The 21996-nt window shown below is 37.3% G+C and overlaps 2 protein-coding genes across 5 annotated transcripts; one reads left to right on the top strand and one right to left on the bottom strand.

Moving 5' to 3' along the window:
- Window positions 1-640: 640 nt before the first annotated feature.
- Window positions 641-12522, bottom strand: LOC132122701 (hypoxia-inducible factor 1-alpha-like). 3 transcript variants are annotated; one of them, XM_059533039.1, is made up of 15 exons: window positions 12375-12522; window positions 7824-8014; window positions 7340-7491; window positions 6501-6585; window positions 6266-6378; window positions 5383-5570; window positions 4515-4621; window positions 4151-4298; window positions 3709-3935; window positions 3451-3587; window positions 3272-3367; window positions 3046-3176; window positions 2337-2448; window positions 2116-2233; window positions 641-2025 (listed from the first exon to the last, which is right to left on the bottom strand). In XM_059533039.1, exons 1-15 carry the CDS (start codon window positions 12395-12397, stop codon window positions 1946-1948), a joined length of 1908 nt encoding a protein of 635 aa, XP_059389022.1. In that variant the 5' UTR covers window positions 12398-12522; the 3' UTR covers window positions 641-1945. The 3 variants fall into 3 exon arrangements, with proteins under 3 accessions (XP_059389022.1, XP_059389023.1, XP_059389024.1); XM_059533040.1 differs by having other exon boundaries at window positions 7340-7488; XM_059533041.1 differs by lacking the exon at window positions 12375-12522 and adding an exon at window positions 8187-8338.
- Window positions 12523-13112: 590 nt separating this feature from the next.
- Window positions 13113-20940, top strand: LOC132122700 (protein NPAT-like). 2 transcript variants are annotated; one of them, XM_059533038.1, is made up of 17 exons: window positions 13113-13329; window positions 13614-13732; window positions 13854-13914; window positions 14004-14082; window positions 14179-14219; window positions 14721-14933; window positions 15022-15097; window positions 15216-15339; window positions 15439-15530; window positions 15623-15704; window positions 15790-15886; window positions 16001-16105; window positions 16677-17960; window positions 18076-18185; window positions 18291-18381; window positions 18854-20103; window positions 20560-20940. In XM_059533038.1, the coding sequence occupies exons 1-17, from the start codon at window positions 13293-13295 to the stop codon at window positions 20638-20640; spliced, it is 3942 nt and encodes a 1313-aa protein (XP_059389021.1). In that variant the 5' UTR covers window positions 13113-13292; the 3' UTR covers window positions 20641-20940. The 2 variants fall into 2 exon arrangements, with proteins under 2 accessions (XP_059389021.1, XP_059389019.1); XM_059533036.1 differs by having other exon boundaries at window positions 13614-13765.
- Window positions 20941-21996: the final 1056 nt, after the last annotated feature.

The raw sequence follows: 21996 nt of genomic DNA, 5'->3' as shown, positions 1-21996 counted from the left end.
GCGACTGACAGCAGGCCTTGTCCCCATCTTGAGGTCAAAAACTGTACTGCACACACGTGCGAGGAAAACACCGAATGTTTTTGTGTTTATTAATCTTCATTAGAGACTGTTGGAATGTAATATACTCTTTACTACATAAGTAAAATAACACCGCTATCTTTAACGTATTGACCACATGGTTTATACCAGTTTTGCAGAGGAAAAGTATTGAATGGAAAGCATTTGATGATTCTTGATGTCCATTAATATAGTTCATAATTAAAAGTTCATATTAGACTGTTGTCCGTGGTGACTGATGCAAAACATTGCACTATGCTTTTTAATGTAAAAAAAAATTGTAATTTTTTAGACAGGTATATGTGGCTAGTGCGTTAGCTTTTGTTTAAAAAGGATTTAAAGATGGCCTACTTTTAAACGAAAAAAAAGGGAAAGAGAGAGATCCTACATTCCCCCAGGTGCCAGAGTTACATGTTTTAGTTCGGTGAACTGTCCCTTACAAACAATAATCTATTTAGACAGATATTATTCAATTAATATTTTGTACAAAAAAAAGCTTTTAAATCAAGAGACTTTTTTTTAATGAGGAAATGTGATTTTGGATGTTTTTAAGTGTGTATGTTTAAGGAAAAGCACACAACACTTATGTATTGCATTTACAATGGTTTATTTCTTTACCAGTCAATACAAGGTATAAGTACATTGGAAATAAATGATGCAAAAATACACAGTAATATACACAAAAAGTCTAAGATATCTGAAGAATGTTATCCATATGAAAAAGGCATGTGTCTTATTGGACACTATTTGAATAAGGCCCCTTGATTCATGTCCGTACTAGCTACAGAAATCAAGGGAATACATCGGATTCACAGTCAACTGAAAAAAAAAAGCAAAAGCACCACACTTTATCCTGTATGCCACAATTACAAAACTGCCTCTGCTGCATAAAAGGTGGTCTAGAAACATAGACGAACAACAAAACTAAAAGCGATCGCTTACTGCAAACGCTTTCATCCAACTGATTAGCACATTTGTCATGTTAGCATCACATTTTAGGATTCAAAAAGACATCAGACAAGGTTTTCAGTCAATACGACTGCAGCGTCAACACCATAGCCTCTTTGAAAACCATTACAGATCATTCAACATTGGAAGTGACAAGGACAGAAAACAGTAATATTTGTGATTCAACACCAAAGACACAAGTATAGATTGACTTACAAGTCATAATTGCAAAAGTATATAAAATGCTTTATAAAAAGACGATCACCAATAGATTATTTGTTGCGTTTGTCAGCTATGGCCTCAGTGAATAAGCTATGAACTCAAAAGCATGATCACATCCACTCAAAGTCAGCCCTTTTCTGCTCTAACCCCTGATTCTAGACAGAACCGCTGTAAGAAATCCTCACATCAAGCTTCTTTCAGATAAACTTAGTTAAATGAATTTAAGTTTGAAGTTGAGATTATAGGTTTAGATTAAGGCTAGAAGTGATAGAACATGTTAACACTATTTCTAACATATTCTGACCAGTTTCTCTTCGATTTCAAACACGCTTTGGCCACATTTGTGCTTTGGACAACCTCGGACTGAACGCAAAAAAAAACAAGGGGACATCATAGCACCATTATTTTTTTTAGAAATGTCGTAATCTACTGAATGACAAATCTGCTGAGAACTCATTACCAATCACTATATTATACTAATTCTACTAGCTGACTACTCTTGGTTATAGTATTTGGGCAAAAACAACAACAAAAAAAATTTATATAAATGGACAGAGTGTTTAAGTCAATTGTATTGTGCGTAAAAGGTCACTCTCTGAAATACATGTTATGTTGATACATGTGGAGCTTGAGAAGGGGTTTTCGTAGCCCTCTTTAATGACGGTCAGATTGCTTTGATAATTGTCATGTAATTGCTGATGACTCGTCCACATTGTATTCAAGTAAGGGAGGGCATTGCTGCAGCAATGTGCCTCATTAAGTCAGGCGGGCGTGACAGGAAGCTGTCCCTCATGAGAGCTGTTAATGATCAAATTAAAGTTAATTTATAAAAGCTTGCTCATTAAGTTTTATTCAACAGGACAGGATTGTTAAAAATAGGTAGTGTACCTGCCTCATCACACAATGCCTGTGCTCCACCCAGCAACGGGTCCCTGTCGGTCAAGAGTTGACTTCGCTTTTGAGGTGGCGCTTCAAATTCTTCCGAACCATCATCAGACAAGGTTTTCTGAAAAGATTACAAATATATCACATATCGTCTATACAGAGTTTTTTGTGTGAATAAAGTTTAAAAAGTGGGGGTCCAAAAATAAACTAGAATTTGTCCTTACCAGTAATGTGTGCCTGAGCAGAAGCTGTTCCTCTATGGAGCCGCTCTTAGGTTTCTTCTCCCATTTGGCAGCCAGAATGGGAATGTCATCTTCCTCCTCATCTTCCAAACATCTGTTGTGGAGAAAAGACATTAAATGTGTGTATTATACACTAATGTTCAAAAGTCTGGGGTTAGATTTTTTATTTTGATAGAAACTTTTATTCAGCATGGATACATTGCATTCATCAAAAATGACAGCAAGCACATTTGTGACCCTGGACCAAAAACCTGTCTGTAGTCGCTAGGGTATATTTTTTGCAATAGACAAAAAAAAAAAACATTGTATGGGTCAAAATGTTTTCTTTTATGCCAAAAATCATTAGGATATTAAGTAAAGATCATGTTCAATGAAGATATTTTGTAAATTTCCTACTGTAAATTAATTAACTTAATTTTTGATTAGTAATATGCATCGCTAAGAACTTCATTTGGATCGCGGGAATAAATTACATTTCAAAATAGATTCAAATAGAAAACAGATATTTTAGTGTGTAAATTTATTTTTACAATATTACTGTATTTTTCATTAAATAAAGAGACATAAGAGACTTCCTGTAAAACATTAAAAATATCCTACCAGTCCCAAACTTCGGAACAATGTTTTCATATTTTAAACAATCAAGCCATTTTGAAGAAACTAAATATGCTGAAATCATCATGACTCTTACCGTTTCCTTGAAGTGTTGGTCAGCATATCTAAAGGTGCAGCCATTTCACTCTGGGGCAGGAAGCTCAACTGGAAGTCATCGTCCATGGAGATATATGGAGCTAACATGTCCAAATCAAGCTCACCTATAGCCTGTCAGAGAATGAAAGTGTTAAACACCCATGATTTATCTTCTGGGATGTTTTAGACATGTTTTAAAGAGATCTAAAAACCAGTTTGAGAAATACCTCGGACTGTTCTTTCAGAGTTATGCTCTCCTCGGGTTTGAGGGCGAAGAACTTCTCCACCCCTTCCATCTCCATGGGCATCTCTTCAGCGGGGCTCTGAAACAGACCCTTAAACGTCAGATAAACCATTCAAACCATCAAAAATCCCCAGACAAACAAAGAAAAACTCTCATACACACCGCAGCGGGTGGAGAATTGGTGGGCCTGTCGAATATTGGAGAAAGGAGCTGGCGGAGTTCAGGCGTACAGAGGTCCTGAGGGCTTTCTGGGAGAGTGTTGGGACTAGGTGGAGAGCAGAAGGACAACTCCACACAATCTGTGAATAATATAAAGGACTATTAGGATGACATACTTTGTGCAAGAATACACAACCAAATCAGTTTTAGAGGGCCATTAGCAAACATTCTCATGCTGTAGAAAAGCATGATTGTTAGCACCTTTTAGAGAAATGATCGTGTCTCCAGAATGAGGTGCCAGCTGCAGTAACTCTTCTGGGTTGTCCTTCATCTGGAGGAAGAGCGCTGCAGTGTCGCTCTCCACCTCCATGTTTGAGTCCTTCTTCTCCTCCTCCTCCTCCTCCAGCACGCTCAGCTTCTCAGCTCTGGGCTCTGGCTTCTCACAGGTCTGTTCCAGTGAGAACACAACATCTGCCTCTTCCACACCACTGCCAGAGAAACATCATTCACACCAGGGTTATTTTTGTTTACTGAAATTGAAACCATTTGTTGTTTAAACTAGAAAAATAAAAACTATACTGACATAAAATAGACAACAAAATTACAAACAAAATGCCATTCAAAATATTATTATAAACTATAATAGTATATTGAATTATCCTAAAATACTAGAAACATATTATACCAAGTCTGATTGAGGTACCTGAGGATAAAGTTGAGGCAGACCACAGCCTCGGGTTGAGAGGTCCTGCTGTTGTAGAGGACAGTGGCTTGAGTCTCAGTCCAGACAAATCCTCCATTCTTAGCCAGGAAGCGGTAATGGCTGGTGCACACCTGGCCCTTGGAGAACACTGCAAGCAAGGAAAAGATGAGGAAGAGTTTAGAAGTTGGTCTTTTCTTTATTCTATAAAGAAAACTTAAGAACACAACATTATCTTTGACATTGTCACAGAATTGTAGAAAATGAAGTTGATCATTGGGAGGGGTTACAGTTAAGACTAACTGTATTGTGAAAAAACTAGGTTTGATTATGTCACAGAAATTAATGAAAACAAACTTGAACTTACAGATGTGTAAACTCCTGGTTACATGATCAAAATCAAGGGCATGATAAAACTCATAGGCAGACCGGCCAATCAGATCATCGGGTTGGTATCCAACAAGCTCAGTGACTCTGTAAACACAAAGCAGTCAATCAGTATATCAAGTCTCATAATTTGAATACATATTTAAATACAAAACCAGTCTCCTTTGAATATTTTAGCTGAACCAGTTTTATATATTGCTACTCTTGCATCACTTTGGTCGATTGATTGACACAGCGATGTCACATGAACAACTAATCTGCAATTTGTCAATGCTAACAAATGACCATGGTATAAGCTGGCTAATGCATGGCTAGCCATGAATTAAAGCATTTTAATTTGCATCATGTCAGATGACTCTTGACCTGAAAGCTGAATGTTCAACAGCAGTGAAGGAACCACTATATTTATTTCATATGAATTTGCATCCTTTTTAAAAGCGGTTTATGGAAATCTCCAGTATAAAATGTGATTGGTGTATTTAATCCCAAAACTGAGATACTATAAATATATTGTGCCCTAAGTGGAAGCCAAGAGAAAAACCCTGGAAACCTGAGTCACATGCTTTCTCACAACATGAATAAAATTTGTCTTCAGCTGTCACACATAAGCATTTCAAAAACATTTTAACATGCTCCTTTAGGTTTGCGGATAGAGGGAGTAATGTTCGATTCATTTTTAAATGTGTGGGTAGTGCAATGCTACACAGAGAAACTCAGCTGACCCGCTGCTATCAGACACTACGCTGTCATGAGATTTATTTGAACTTTTACAAAACATCCAAATATGTGCTGTGTACTTCCGAGTGATTATGCATGAGAATATATTATTGCATTTAAATACATCTTACCGTCCGTCACATTGTGTGAAAGTCAGGTCCATGTTATGGCGTGTGAGGAAAGTGCGGCTGTCTAGTGGGAATTCAACGCTGGAGGGGTGAGGAATGGGTTCGCACAGCAAAGTCAGGAAGCTGCCAGCAGGGGGCGAGTTCTCATCATCGCCACTGAACGTCTGCATGTGTCCTGTGCAATGAAGGACCTGGGAGAACAAATGGGAAAAAATGCTATTTAATGGAATTTTAATCGTAAAATGACCAACTTATAAAATATAATAAATATTTTTTTTTAAATCTCACAAAACCCAAACAGTTGTGTACATATATTCAGAGTTCAGACGGTTTCTAACCTAATCAAAGTTTCATACTGACGGTTTGGACATTTCTCAACAAAATACAGATGACCAAGATGAAAACACAACACTGTGGAACATGACGTACAAAACAAGCGGTCAAGCTAAAAAAGTGCCTCCTGTCTTGGCACGGTTTGTGGTTGGATCTCTGCCTTCAGTATATTTGTGTCCTGTTTTATGCACTCATGGGACTTGACCCCATAGCTACACAAAGAGCTGGACTGATGTGAAGCGGTAATGCTGATACAGTCCTGCATACCCCATAGAGCAATCTACACCCACTTAAGATGAGCTAACAGGTGTTGCGTGTGAAAATAGCTAAAGGAAGTTCAACACCAGTACTGATTAAACCTTGTCACGCCATTACATTTTTCTAAAAAAAACCTAAAAAGCAGTGTTCATTGACAATGGCACATCTGTGAATTTAAATGCCGCTAGGATTTTTTATGCCCACTTTCTTTCTATAGTTTCCTGTCTAAAACACATTTAATAGTCTATACATAAAATAATAACCTATTTTTATATAGTATTAATAGCATGTGTACCTTCCAGTTTGCAGACTTGATATTAACTGTTCTTCCTGTGTGGGTGAGTGTGCTCTTAATCCGAAGGAAAAAATTATGCTCAGTCAACTTCTCTGTCTTTTTCTTTGAAACACCTAAGGATGAAAAAAAACAAGAGAGACATTCTCCTTGTCAGTCCACACAGAATATGAGACTTCAAGAACCTCAATACAGTAGGTCGGCAGCTACAATTCAGTGAAAAGAAATCTTTTATTACCAGGTCTTGTGGTGAGAATGTCTCGCAATTCTTCTTGGTCACAGGGATGAACAAATTCATACACGCTCTGTCCAAGCAGCTCCAGCTGTACAACACCACATCAGGACAAACAAAAGATAACTTCAAAACAATATCATGACACTAAAGATAGTATTAAACAATTTTTTTTTTAATTTATTTAGTACATTCATTTATACAAATTATGTCATACATGTTACCAACTTTTCTGCATTTTTTATTTTTTTATTTTAAATGTAGTATATCCTTTAAAACACTGTTTTGAACATGCATTGGACTGTCTCACATGAATAAAATCACTAGAACATTCTTCAGCATTTATGAACTCTGTACATGCAATTCAAAGAGTGAATGGGTCATGTGTATGAGATTTCATGCGTTTTCCATCAAACCGCCCACTATCATCCTTTAAATGCTTTTACTGTAACAATTGTGTTTTTAGTTGCCTAAATTATTACATAGATAAATTAGATAGATAGATAGATAGATAGATCCCCAGTTTCATATCTGTTGGATTTTTATATTTATTTATTTTATTATTGCATTACTCAAATACTCATTACATTGTAACTCTCTTTTTTTAGATTATAGCACAACACATTAGACTGAATGTTTCCCTTCAGAAACAGATCTGTTTTAAGGGCCTTAGTCACACATGTAATATGAACCCTGTGCCTCACACCACAGCGGAGGAATCCAAAGTGACACTATTCCTGGGCAACATGCTGCTAAACTGCAGCCAACTCGTCTGATATTCTTAACTTTGTGAAATTCACATGGTGCTGGTTTCAAGTAGTACTTCAATATGGGGCAAAACTTACCTGTGTCATGCCGATGTATTTGCTGACACTCTCTGAGAGGAAGACCAAGTCCCCCTCCTCAGTCATCACCAGAATAAAGCCTGCCAGTGCCTGCTGATAAAAGGCATCAGTGGGATTCTCAGTTTCTTCAGTCTGTGTTTTGGTTGGCCCTGCTGGAAGTGACAAAAATTAAATATTAACATTAGTAAATAATATCCAAATACGTTTTTGAACATACTCCTATAGAAGTTGTACACACTATCATTCAAAAGTTTGGGGTCAGTAAGATTTTTACCCTAAAACAGTTCAAAACTTTAATTCAGCAAGCATGCACAAACATACTGTGGTCAGCACAAACCAGGTTTATTCTAGTTGAATGTTAACCCAAGTTTAATGCAGTCTGGCCTGGATTTTCTCTTCTCTTGTGCAATATTGCAAAAGATGGATTTGCTCCAAAATACTGCAAACATCCCTCAACCTACAGCTTGATTTCAGCAGAACCCACCTGATTGGATCAAACGGTTCATGCGCAGATAGCTGAGTGTCACCCTCATGATGGCAGCTTTATCCAGGTGGGAGGCGATACGTCGTGGAAGGGGTAGTGAGTGGGCCAGTTCGTAAAACACCTCAGTCTCCTGGCTCCTCCTACTGCGCGCTGCGTCACGTGAACGCACCTTCCGCTGCTCCAAGCTGGGCCTAAACAAGAAAAACAAACTTATTTAAATGACCAAACTCAGAATATCTAACCCTTAAACAAAGCTAAAAAAAGAAAAACTTTTCGCAATGTCATTTTTTAAATTTGTAGTTTCCACTGTTCTTCATACAAAGACAGAAATACTGAAAACATTCTGGTCTCTCCATCTCTTACATCTTGTTCTCTGTTTCTCCTCAATAAAACTGTCCCAGCTGTAATTGGTGGGTTCTGGTGCTCTGTGTATCCTAGTCTTGCTAGAGAGTGGGCCTCAGATAAACTTTTCCCTCACTCTGTGCTTTTCACTGACGCTCCCCTCCTCCACTGGCCTTATGTAGACAAGCCTGTCCCATGGCCCTCCCCCACGCTTCCTATCGACAGAGTCCCTCCCAGCTCTCAGTCTCTGACCTCCTTTGTGCTTTGAACAGGACTGAACTCTGCCGACACTGACATTCCAAAATGACCCATCAAACAGTTGCCAAAAAACTCTCAGCATATACTTTTTTTTTTTTTTTTAAGCATAGTCCAACATTTCCTTTAGATATACAGTGCTGGATTAACATTTCTACTGTCAGAATATAATTAGCTCTCCTATCGAGATCAATAGTGTTATTGTATTTCATGGAGCAGTAAACAGGACAGATATGCTGCACAGCGTGTCTGCACAAGTTGGGCTCCAGCCACACGTTTTCACTTGGCACGTAGTCTGTGGTCAGTCAAGTTAGGTTCTGTACACTTTGTTAAAGAAAAACATTCCCATCCCAAATCAAGCTTGCATGACATGTAGTGTACTAAAAAAATAAAATAAAATGCTCGTGAAAATGAAGCATTGAAGAACAGATCCAGTAATTTGGTCAGTCATAACGCCATTTCTCAGAAATATTTCGCTAACTTCAAACATAAAACTAATTAGTGAACATTCAAATGAAGGGTAAAGTCCTAAAAGAGAACAATCAAATGGAAATCTGCCAAAGCTAACATGATTTTAGACATCTATAAACTTTACAAGCTGTTAATATTTTACAGGTCTTTATTTTACACACAAAACAGGATTCAGATGATGATCCTTGTACAATCAGTCAATGCAAGTTTTAGGTCAGAACAAAAAAAATTTCTGAGACAAGCGGAAGCAAAACCCAGCATTCAATTTCAAAATGTATTTGAAATAGAAATCTTTTGTAACACTTTGCTGTCATTTTTGACCAATTTATTGCATACATGCTGAATTAAAAAAGTAAGTTTGTTTTTTTTGCAAAACCGATGCCAAAGTTTTCACTGACAGTGTAACAATGTAAACATGACATCTTAATGACTTTGAAAGCAATGCACGCAGTCTCGTGCCAAAGCTGCTGTAAATCAATGCAGGAACACTGTGTCCTTCAGCTACGTCACAACAGTCACGCCCAACCCTTGTGCTGTTTGTATGGTTGGGGATTTACTGTGAGTGTTATTATGCATTCTGGTAAAGTGTCAACACCCAATATCAGTGTAGGTGGAACTAGAAGTGCAGTACAACCCATCCCAGCCTGTTCAAAACAACTCCTCTGAACCTCATGGGATAAAGATGGCACAAGAAGCTTAGTGGAGAGGAATGTTTGTGTCAAATGTTATACTGATTGATATGAAGCCAGTGGTACATCAGCATATGAAGCTGTATGACTTGTTATAGAGACTGATGCACAGTGAAAATGTCACCTTATGAATTCACTGACTATTTTACAACACTTAGCCTTTCCTTTAAAAGTAAAAAATTACTCATCCTTGCAAAGCAACAATATCAATGTGTCCAACTGTCCATACCATGTGCCCATATGTGAAACAGTCTTTGCTTTCTCACATGTGACCCTGGACCACAAAACCATTTAAAACATTTTTAGATGTATGCATAATCGGAAAGCTGAATAAATAAGCATTCCATTGATGTATGGTGTATGTTTGGATCGGACAATATTTGGCATAGATACAACTACCGTTTTCTTCGGACTATAAGTCGCACCTGAGTATAAGTCGCATCAGTCCAAAAATACGTCATGAGGAAAAAAACATATATAAGTCACACTGTACTATAAGTTGCATTTATTTAGAACCAAGCACCAAGAGAAAACATTACGGTCTACAGCCGCAAGAGGGCGCTCAATGTCTTCAGTGTAGACTACAGGAGCACTGAGCAGCATAGAGCGCCCTCTCGCAGGACCAGCTAAACTATGAAAAAAAAAGTGCGACTTATAGTCCGGAAAATATGGTATTTAAAAAGTCTGGAATCTGAGGGTGCAAAAAATAAATACAAATAATGAGAAAATCTCTTTTAAAGCCATACCAAATGAAGTTCTTAGCAATGCATATTACCAATCAAAAATTAAGTTAATATATTTACCGTAGGAAATTTACAAAATATCTTCATGGAACATGATCTTTACTTAATATCCTCATGCTTTTTGGCATAAAAAAAAAATCTATAATTTTAACCAATATAATGTTTTTTTGTCAACTGCTAAAAATATACCTCAGCGATTTATGGTTTTGTGGTCCAGGGTCACATATTGGTTGTTTCAGGAACACAATGTTCTCTTTGCAGACTTGTGGTTTATATGCAGTATGCCCATATGTGAAACCGTCTTTGCTTTTTCATATTGATTGTTTCAGGAACACAACGTTCTCTTTGCAAACTTGAGGGTGGATATGCAGTAAATTTGCATCACATTAACTTTTTCGTCAATCATCAACCCTGTGGTTTTAGTCAAGCATGTGAGACGAATGCTATGGGATGTTTGTTTTCTATATGACAGATTCTTTGACTCTTGTGTGCTTCTGAAGCACTGGGACTCCTTCCAACTGCTCTAAAGCTGAGGCACATGCAGTTCCTTTGAGTGAGCAGCGAGAGAGTGAGGGTGTGCGAGAGGTTCGGCTAAGTTCATTTGCACGGTGGTGGGAGGGGGAGACAATGGGAGCTCTGCCAAGAGTAAGGTTGAACACAGGCAGTAGTCGCTGCTATATCAAGACAGCAGAGAACAAAATGTTCTCTGGCCTATTTACTTCATTCTGAAAGTGTGTACTTCATTTCCTTCAGATGTGTGGGTTGATACAAAATACTTTTAGGAAGCTGGCATGTCTTGTGGTGTGTGGTGCATTACTCATAATTTAAAAAGCATTTGGATCATTCTTTTAGAAATAGTATAAATGTAGCTTTCATGAAATGAAAGTTTAACATTTAAACTAAGCCGTTGTTAATGCAACAATTATTGTGCACATGTAAAAACATGTTTTTTTTGTAATTAATTGGTGAACACATTAAGTACATTGTGCCCAACAACTGATGCAAATACAAAGTAGTTATAGAATATTTTTACTTTCAAAAATGCTTTTGCCTCTCTGTAGGGCCAGTATTATTTAATTTAAGAAAAAAAGAAAAGAAATAATGACCAGTTGCATGTTGTAAGACACACAATTTTCTTTAAATATTCATATCTACCAAAATATGTTAATTCAATAGTTTACAGACGAAATATGTTTTTTAAAACAATGAAACAAAGTTAGTTTATTATTCTGCAATGTCAAAAACTTAAGGAACATCATGTTTCGTGTAAAAAGAGGAACAACATAAGTTGTTTTGGCAAAAGACAAACCTTGTATTTTATGCCAATCCGATGAAATATACTTTTTCAGGAATTATTTAACTAGTATCATTTATAGGGTCTCACTAATATCCTATATTCACCCTTTGTGTGACCTTACTTCTGTAAAAGTACTTTTTATCATATCTCATTTATCAGCCCACTAAATATGAAAGTGTCCATTAGATCTTAATGAAACAATAATACTGCTCATGACAAATTATACAAGATTATAGTCTTTTAGAACAAAGGTGCCATTACAGGACTCTTATCATTCTTCTGACTGTGTAAACTGAACCTAAGAACACTGTCTTCGCTTAAAGCTGTTTTATTGACCATGTGCTCCTTAAGACCACTCTCGGAGGTATTTTGTTTTCTGAAGACGTTACTGAAGCTCAGCTGGTACAAAATCATCACTCTTAATAGATCAATGTCTATGATTCATTGTTTTAAATTGTGTATTTGGTAGCAGTGTACAATAAAACCGATAGCCTATTGTCTTCACAAAAAATATAATAATATATCAAATCTAAAACAATCACTCCGAACAAAAAAAATAAAAACCCTCTCAATAGCTCATTTCATGATCAAAATGAAAAAGAAAACACGGAACCATTACTATAACCGACTGCACGCTCATAAGGCCACACGCCTACATCGACTGGAAGATTTGGTTTCCTCTATTTTATAGCTTATTATTAATCCCACACGTTTTAACTCAAATAAAAATGCTCCAGGAAAACAATTGCCTTACCTTTTCATCACTGAGTTGACCATCTCTCGAATTAAATAAGTGAAATCCGAGTTTTGAGTTTTGTATGTGTAACGCTTGAATAGACCTCAAACGCAACCGTCGTCTGAACTGTAGCTTGTTTATCTCTCGGCTCTAAAGGGGCTCGACTGGATAATCTTTGTAGAGGGCTGAGTGTCAAAATAAAAGTCACGGCGGGCATTGTCAATCATTATAAACCAAAATAATAATCTCTGCTGTGTCTGAATCTATGGTCTGAATCCAGCATTGGTTAAACACACATAATATACTGTGGTTTTTAAACACATATTCGCTGCAGAGTTTTTTTTAAATGCAATAAAACCACAATCTATCTATCTATCTATCTATCTATCTATCTATCTATCTATCTATCTATCTATCTATCTATCTATCTATACATATTATATATATATATATATATATATATATATATATATATATATATATATATATATATATATATATATATATATATATATATATATATCGATAGATTTAGATTTAAATAAAGACACACACACACACACACACACACACACACACACACACACACACTTATATATATATATATGTGCGTGTGTGTGTGTATGTATGTATATATGTATTATATATATTCTCTCTTTCTCGCTTGCTCTTTTCAGTTCAGTCAGTTCAATAATAACAACAATAAAAAAAGAATAAAAAAATAAACTACATTTCCCTTTGTTTCCTCGAGAATAGTACACAAACAATATCCGGGTCAGAGGAGGCGAATTTCCGCGCCTTTTCGTAGTCGGGATGGATGAGAGGGTTAAACAACCAGCAATATTTACACCTTATAATCACATTATGGACTAAATTAAACTTTAATAAACTTGTTTCGGATGCGGACGATTTGGTGACACAAGATAACGTCTAAATATGTTGCTCCCGTCTGATGTCGCCAGACTTGTGCTGGGTAAGGTCTCTCTTGTTCTGTACTCTCTAGGAGAAGCTAGCGAGCTAATACTCGCTTCCTAATCACAGTATTTCTGATTATGTGGTTTGTCTCCAGAACTTCTGGGTAGTTGTAAATATTTAGACCATTACGAAACTGAAAATGCCAGAAAATCGTGTCGTTGTGAGCTCAGGCAGTGCGAGGCTGTGATGTGTCAAACTGCTGAGATGATCGATAACAGAATTGGCTGATTACGTTATTCTCCTGTTCTCAAATGAAGATATTTAAATGTGAATAACTTTTAGGCTACCTGCAGCAAGAAGGGCTCACTGCTACAAGCCGAGCCTTCATCTATGAGAGTCCAAACCTGAAGGAGTATGCGGAGCACAGCTCAGGGGACGGGCTCATCCCTGCCTGTGTGTTTGTATGTGTCGAGTTCATGATTGATAACACGGTGGTAAACATCAATACATTACTGGAGTGTGTTAAGAAGATCAGTTTACTAAATACCAATTTTGCTATTGTTGGTTATTCCTCTTTTCCAGTCTCTTTTTGGAAAAAACCTGATCACGATTTTGAATGAATACGTTGCTATTAAAGCAAAAGGTGAGAGCCCTTAAAAGTCAATAAAATGTTGTGAGATACACAGTGAATCTGTTTCCGCTTTAACAGGTTTCTTTCGTTTTTTTCTGCAGAAACAAGTCAAGAAACTCAAATCCCAGCTGTCATGACATCATTATGGAAAAAGCTTGACTTCACACTGAACCAAATCAAGTGAATGAGTATTTGTTTTCATTGTCACACTAAACTTTTTTTTTTTCTTTTTAAATGTACTATCTCCTTTTTAAAATATTCCTGTATTGTCCACAGGTCTCTGCAGAATTCTCCTGCAGTGCAACTGAATCAGCGACGTGAGTTCTGATTTGAATTATTGAAATTAACCAAATGTAACAGATATATAGCACAGATATAATGTATATGGCATGAAATGTAAAAATAAGTACATGCACAATTCACATACAATACTGTTCAAAAGATTAGGGTCAGTAAGACTAATGTTCATTGTCACCATGGCTGCATTTATTTGATAAAGAAAAAAAAGAAATATACAATTTAAAATGAACTTTTGTCTTTTTTTTATTGTGATTGCAATGCTAGATTTATTTTTGATTGATTTTTTTTTGTATGTAGAAACCATGTTTTTTATTCTTTGATGAATAGAAAGTTTAGAATTAGAGAATATATTTGAAAAAGAAAACTTTTGTATCATTAGAACTGTCACTGTCACTTTTGATAAATTTTAATGCATCCTTGCTGAATAAAATTATTAATTTATTTAAAAAAAAACATACAGAACATAAAATATTTGAACAGTAGTGTAATTTATTCATTTCTTTTTTTCTGTCTTTAAGTTCGCACTATGAATGGCATTCAAAATATGAGACGTCAGCAGAGACCCTTGTTGGCATCACAGTCTCCCATCACTGGGCACCCGCCCCTGACTCCAGCACTCCAGTGTGTCCCCAGCACTTTCTCCACCCCTCAAGGCATGCTGGGACATTCCACCCCAGTGTCTTACACTTCCCAGCATACCAGACCTTCCACTCTCTGCCTTAGTCAGCCAGGTGAGTCCTGAAAAACATGTTTAAATCACACATTTGATTGAGATTTGTAAGTACACCCTTTACATTTTGCCATCTTACATCTTTATAGAAGAGTCACCATTGCAGATACTGGTCCCTGATAATAGACTGAATCCAGGTCCTTTGTCTCCAGCCCGCAGGAAATGGTAAGCTGAAAGTGGTGATAACACCAGAAGTATGTTACGGCTTCGCTCTTTCTGCCTTTTCCAGATCAATCTGTAACAATAATTTATTTTTAAAGTGAACCTCTGTTTTCTGCTGCAGTGACTCGCCGAGGCGGAGAGGAGGTGGTCAGTTGTGTGCCAGCGGGACCAACAGGGCCACCTTAGTGTCCAGCACACTCGTTGTGGAATCTCAAAATGAAGAAACTGTGACAGAGAACTTATCCGTGAGACTGATTCATTCATGTTTAATTTTTAATGTTTAAAAAGTTTCTATTTACTTTTGCGTAATTGAAGATCATATGTTTACTTTTATTTTTTAACAGCACATAGTTATAGAAAATGCCAGAGAAAAAATTCTCAATGATAGATCCTTGCAAGAAAAACTTGCTGAAAACATCAACAAAATCTTGGCGAGGTAAATGCTAAAATATGGGCAAGAAACAACATCAAATAACACAAAAATAACATTGAGATCTTACTAAACACGTTGTTTTATGACTTTAACAGTGATAATAGTCCTCAGACATCAAAAGCTGCCTGCAGTGCTGTGGAACAAGAGCAGTCCATTGATGAAATCCTGGGCCTACAGGTGTCTGAATGCACATCTTTTACTATTTTCTTTTTTTATGTTGACAGCCATATCAGGCCTTAACCTGCAAAAAAAAATGTTCTAGGGGGAAATTCATATGACAGATGATGCAATCCAAGACATATTGGCACAGACAGAGTCAGACCCAGCATTTCAGGCACTGTTTGACCTCTTCGACTGTGGTAGGTTTGAGCAATTGATTAATCAGAAAATCTATTTCTGTTATAAAAGTGATTCTTTTTTTTTTTTTTTTTTTTTAAATATGTCTCACTGATAACCTTTCATCTCATTTGAAGGGAAAGGTAAAACGGCTGAATGCAGTGAGCAGGCTGATGGGAGCTTCAGTACTAGTGCACAAGAGAGTGATGAGACTGGGCATGTGGACAGCGCCTCTGAAACAGGTAGGATGGATCGGTTTGATGTCATAAAGCAGCACAGGGATTTTCCTGTGTATACATTTTATTATATGCACTATAGTTAAAAATTTTGGTTTTTAAAGAACTTTCCTATGATCTGCATAGCTGCATTTATTTGATAAAAAAACAGTAACACAATAATACTATGAAATACTTTTACAATTTAAAATAGCCTATATTCTATTATAATATATTTTAAAATGTATTAAAAATGTATAAAAATATTTGTTAGAAATTATTATTTCCATCAGAAATCATTGTAATATGTGGATTTGATGCTCAAGAAACATTTCTTATTATTCTCAATGTTGAAAACAATGTTTATACTGTTGACTGTGTTTTACATTTGTTTCAAAATTCTTTAATGCATAGAAAGTTCAAAAGAACAGTTTTCATTTGAAATAGAAAACTTTTGTAACATTTTAAATGTATTCATTGCCACTCTTGATCAGTTTATTTCATCCTTGCTTAATACAGATATGATCTTTTAAAAGCCTTATTCACCCCAAACTAGACGATATATCAACTGTTGTATGATTTTATTCATTATTTTAAGCCACCGGACAGGAGGATTCCACATCAGGAGGAGAAAGTGGTGCACCAAATATAAGCACCCAGTCTGAGTCAAAAAGCATAAAGAAATCTTCCAGCCTTTGTAATGCAACAAAGTCTGCTTCCACAGCTCCACAGCCACGTATTGTAACTAAACAAACTGGACGAGGATCCACAACCTCCAAAAGAGGGCTAGTCAGGACTAGAGTTTCATCCAGTAATAAACAATCCAGAGGTGCCACTTCAACTTCTCTAAGGTTGAACGATAAAGCGGATTCACGTCCACCTGACCAAACTGTATCAAGCTCTTCGTTGACAGAGGAAGGAGTTGGCATGGAGATAGATGAACCAGAAAATGAAACCTCTGAGAGCGTACATATTCAGCTAGTTCCTCTGGAGAGCTTGCATGCAAACGAAACATTACATGAAAATAAAAGTAGTCAAGTTCCCATTTCGACATCGCAAACTACATACACTACTGAAACCTCAAATAATGCATCTGTGAATGAACCAGGACAGAATGAGGATATAGGAACCTCTTTATCCATTCAAAGTGAGGCTGTGCCCTCACTTTGCTTACCTCGACCTGACACATCCACCAAAATGGCTTCTCCGCCCCCTTCAAACAAGACGCCTTTAACTCCTTCCTTCATTCAAACTCAGTCCAACACTGTCAGAAGCAATCTCCCTGCATCAGGTGCTTCATCTATTGCCACTACGCCGAGCATTTCTGATGCTCCGGCCAGGGAGCCTGATCCCAATAAGATCGTGTCTCTGAAAATCATCATCAGTGATGAGCAGGATGAGGTCTCAACTGATGCGGCACTGAACCAGGCAGTTTCCAGCATCACCAGTGACAATATCCCCACCATCTTCCTGTCTTCCCCTGCTAAATCACCTGCCAAGACTTTGCCTGCAACCTCTGCAGTCATAACAGCAGAGGAAACTGCTCAGGCCGTGAGCTGCTTACAGGGGACGGAGGGTGTTGGATCATTCAGAACACCTACAAGGAGTGCACAAAGTAGCGGACAGCCTGCGCTGGGACGTCCAGCAGGTCAGGAAACCGGCTTCATTCAGCTGTTGCAAGCTCATCCTACCTTTGGGCCTTCAAGCAGCTATTTTGTTGTAACCGAACCGGGTACTGCTGAGCAGCGGTCAAATGTTGTGCTGTTTCCAAGTAATGTGCCTCAAGGGGCCGTGTCTTCAATACCGCATGTGGTAACGACTCCACCTCGCCAGAGGACTGTGGTGTCCATGGGAGCAAATGTCTCTCAGACCTATTCACCAGGTGAGTGTAGAGTTAGTGTGTTTATATAAGACACTTTATACTTATATTTGGTTTACATATTTCTATGTTTGCAGACTTAAGGCTTCGTGTTTGAAATTCCAATCATTTTTTTTAGGCTCCACATTTATTATATCCTCCCCAGTTCAACCCATGTTACAAAATGTGATGCTTCCAGTGTCTGTGATGGGGCAGAATACTGGAAAACTCACAGTCCTTCCCAATCAGGTTAGTAACTTTGAAGCATACAGGTTTTGTCGAAGTCTTTTGACAGATTAATACTTTTAATCAATATATGATTACTACTCCTTTTTTTTCTCTCTCTCTGTACAGATGTTGACTTTGCCATGTTCAGCAACTGTAAGGCAGCCTGCAAAAGTTATTTCTCAACAGAAATTGGCACCCAAGGAAAACACTGACATGGGTAAGACATTTTTCATTTACATGTTTTTTTATTTAATTTATGTAATTATATCTTTATTATATAACTTATTCTGCAGCACAGATGTTTTCACAATTAATTTATATACTTGATATATTTGTTGTACTTAAATGTATACACACACACAGACAAATATAAGCCATGTGTTACATACAGTATTTATATATAAAATATATTTATATATATATATATATATATATATATCAGGGTAATTGTATTAGAATTACCTTTTTATATACATTTGGGGTTAGTCGTGACCTAATGGTTATAGAGTCAGACTTTAAATTATGACTTTCTTTTTTCAAAATGTCATTTAAGTTTGGACTAGACTCCTAAATTAGCATTAGATTAGATTCCTTTAGCATGAGTTGAAATTAATTAACAGGTTAAAGGTTTTTGTAACGCATGTTTGTGGATTATACGTCCCTATAATGATTTGTTTACTGATTTTCAGGCAAAACTAGCACGTCTGGTTCTGGTAAAGTGCTTCCCCAGGCCTCTGAGCAACAAAAGAGCGCAAGTGCAACAAGCCCTAGCCATCGGCGGATACTTTGCTTTGACGTCACACCTGAAACCACTGCAGCAGGCCAGAATTCTTTACAGACAAGCACACTCACATCCTCTGCTGTCACTTCCTCCTCTGCTCAGCAGGTTCAGAAAGAAAACACACAGACTGAACCGAAACAGCCTTTAGTTTCTGACCCTTGCAAGAGAAGAATAGAAACAGTTAGGTTGCCAGAAATAAATCCCAAACCGGTTATAAAGGACTCTGAAAAAGTCACCATATTTCACCAACAAAAAGAAGCCCCAAAAAGCAAAGTGAATGAAAAGGGACTAGATATAATAGTTGTATCAAGTACCAAGTCTTCCAACAAAGCTGCCATAGAGCCAGAGGCTGTCATTAGACCAGAATCACTGAAAAAATCACAAGCATCACAGAAAGAAGATGGCGGCGTTGTTTCAAAATCACCGGCTCAAGGGCCAAAGCAGAAACCAGCAGGCAACACAAAGGAAGACTCACAAGAAGCCCCTGAAAAGGAGGAGTTAAAACCAGCAGAAAGATCCTCAGAAAAGACTTCCTTACAGAACTCTCCAGGCGTCACTGCAAATAAAGAAAATGAGCTGGAGAGCTGTCAGACATCCGCACGCCCTGCTGAGGATCTAGCACCTTCTACAGCTAAATCAAGCAGTTCCAGTAAAATTTTATGCAAGACGAGCCCTCTAACTAAACAGGCTGTTGAGATGCTGCAGGACATACAAGGCCAGGCTCCTGTGGCCACTCCACCAAAGAGACAGTTGGCTGGATGTCCAGACCTCCCGCTCCCAAGAACACCTGGACCAGGACGTGCACAGGACGAGCTGACGGATGGATCGAGAACCCCGTCCCGACAGAGGCTCAGGAGGGAGGGTGAAAGCACGCCGAGGCTTCTCCCCATTCCCGCCACCCCCGATATCCCCTCCTGCAGTCCTGCCAGCGAAGCAGGGAGTGAGAACAGCATCAACATGGCAGCCCACACTCTCATGATCCTGTCACGCGCCGCCAGGACGGGAGGTCCTCTAAAAGACAGTCTGCGTCAAGAGGAGGTCAGTGATGGGAAATCTGCCACTTCTAAAGGAAAGAAACGAAAACAAATTGAACTGAGCCCTCCTGCAAAGAAAGAGCTACTGCTTTCCAGCTCCTCGAGCAATAAAAAGAAATCAAAGGTGAGCTGAGATTTTATTGGTTATTTTAACAGTAAAGATTGACCACACCTTAACCTAGTGACCTATTTTTAAATAAATACAGGTATATGTGTGTGTGTATTTATATATACATAATAAATATGCACAGTGCATACAAACACACATATATATATATATATATATATATTTATATATATATATTTATATTTATAAATATGCTCAAATCTGAATCATGTCACTTGTGCAAGTGGCTTAATGCAATTGCCACAAAAAAGAAGCTTCTCAAGACCAGTTATTTATTCCAATGTATTTATACCATTAATTTAGTATGTGTTCTGGGTAGATAACAGTAGACAGCAGGTTAGCTGACGGTAGCCCAATTAGAGAAGTCTGACTCATTTTTCCCTATCTGTGTACCTCAGCATGCGTCATCTGATATGTTGACATTGTTCGGCTGAATTCCTTTTGATTTTTCAGAAACAGAAGAAGCTGCTGGACTCCTTTCCTGAAGACTTGGATGTAGATAAATTCCTGTCATCCCTGCACTATGATGAGTAATGACGCTGGGGACGAGCCGTGCCGCTTGCCACCATTTCAGGGACATAACAAGCCATGTGTGATACTGAGAGTGATAAAACAGATCTGTTCTGAATAGCTGCTTTTTTTTAACATCCAGAATGTGAGATATTGTACATACACACCATATTAGCCTAATAATCTTATTTGTACAGTAAAGATGTTCTTATACAGGCCTAGATTAAGCACTCTTCAAAACAAACAAGAAAATAATTTAAGACTAAACTGTCATTTTTGACTACATATGTGAAAGATTGTCAGTTGAGCTGCTCCTTTGCAACAGCTGTTATTTAGCTCATTGTCATTTTTATGGACTTACATTAACTGCACCATGTGACTACATTTCTGTGAATATTTTCAAGAGAGATGATTTCATTTGTACAGCCTCTAGGTGGTATTCTTCCTTTACAGTATGGATATAAGTTAAACGTTGTTTTTTGTCCTTTAGATGGTTTATTATATGATGTATTTTAATAAATCAATATTTGATTGAATCTTTTTTAAAATGATTCTGTGTTACTGTCCAACTATGGCATATTTATTTGGAATAGACCGGCAGCAATTGCATATGCCAAGCTTGACTAAACCACTATAAATTTCCTTTGATAATAATGTGTTTTGAGCAGCAAATCAGCATGATTTCTAAAGGATCATCTGACAGTGAAGACTGAAATTCAGCTTTGCCACCACAGGAATAAATTACATTTACAAAATACAAAAGTTATTTTAAATTTTAATATTATTTCCCCATGTTACTGTTTTTACTGTATTTGTAATCAAATAAATAAACAAATGATCTTATATACTGTTACTCAACATGTTTTGGTGAACCAATTCAATGCACTTATGTATGATATGTATTGTGGGTTGTGAGGTAAAATGGGGATGAAATCAGGGTAAGCAAGGTCCTGTAAGCCCTGGAGGCAACAATAAATCATTTTCTTAGCAGTTTAACATTCTCTGTACTCATATAAGCTTATTATTTGATAGCTAATCCAAACTATGTAGGTCAACAAGCCAGATCAGATCATATATCAGAGATGCCAATCACGCCATGTCTTAGTGCTTTTACATTAGTTGTTCCATTTGCCCATTTCTCTCATGACTTCCAGGTTAGCACTGCATTAATGTATTTTCCTCAATGTAGTTCAGTTTTAGTATAAATTGAAATGTAAATAAAAAATGAAATGGCAGCATAATACTTTAGACACCCATGAACTGAAAGTGAAGTGGAAATAAGAATTGTTTTGCTAATAATCTCACATACACTCTTATATATAGATTCTTTTTTTTTCTTTGGGGAACCAAGTGGGGTTTTTTTTCTTGAAAATTTCTTGA

The sequence above is a fragment of the Carassius carassius genome, chromosome 41 (assembly GCF_963082965.1).
Source record: "Carassius carassius chromosome 41, fCarCar2.1, whole genome shotgun sequence".
NCBI lineage: Eukaryota > Metazoa > Chordata > Actinopteri > Cypriniformes > Cyprinidae > Carassius > Carassius carassius.
The sequence above is the reverse complement of the archived record's forward strand: the minus strand, read 5'-3'. Positions and strand labels throughout refer to the sequence as shown.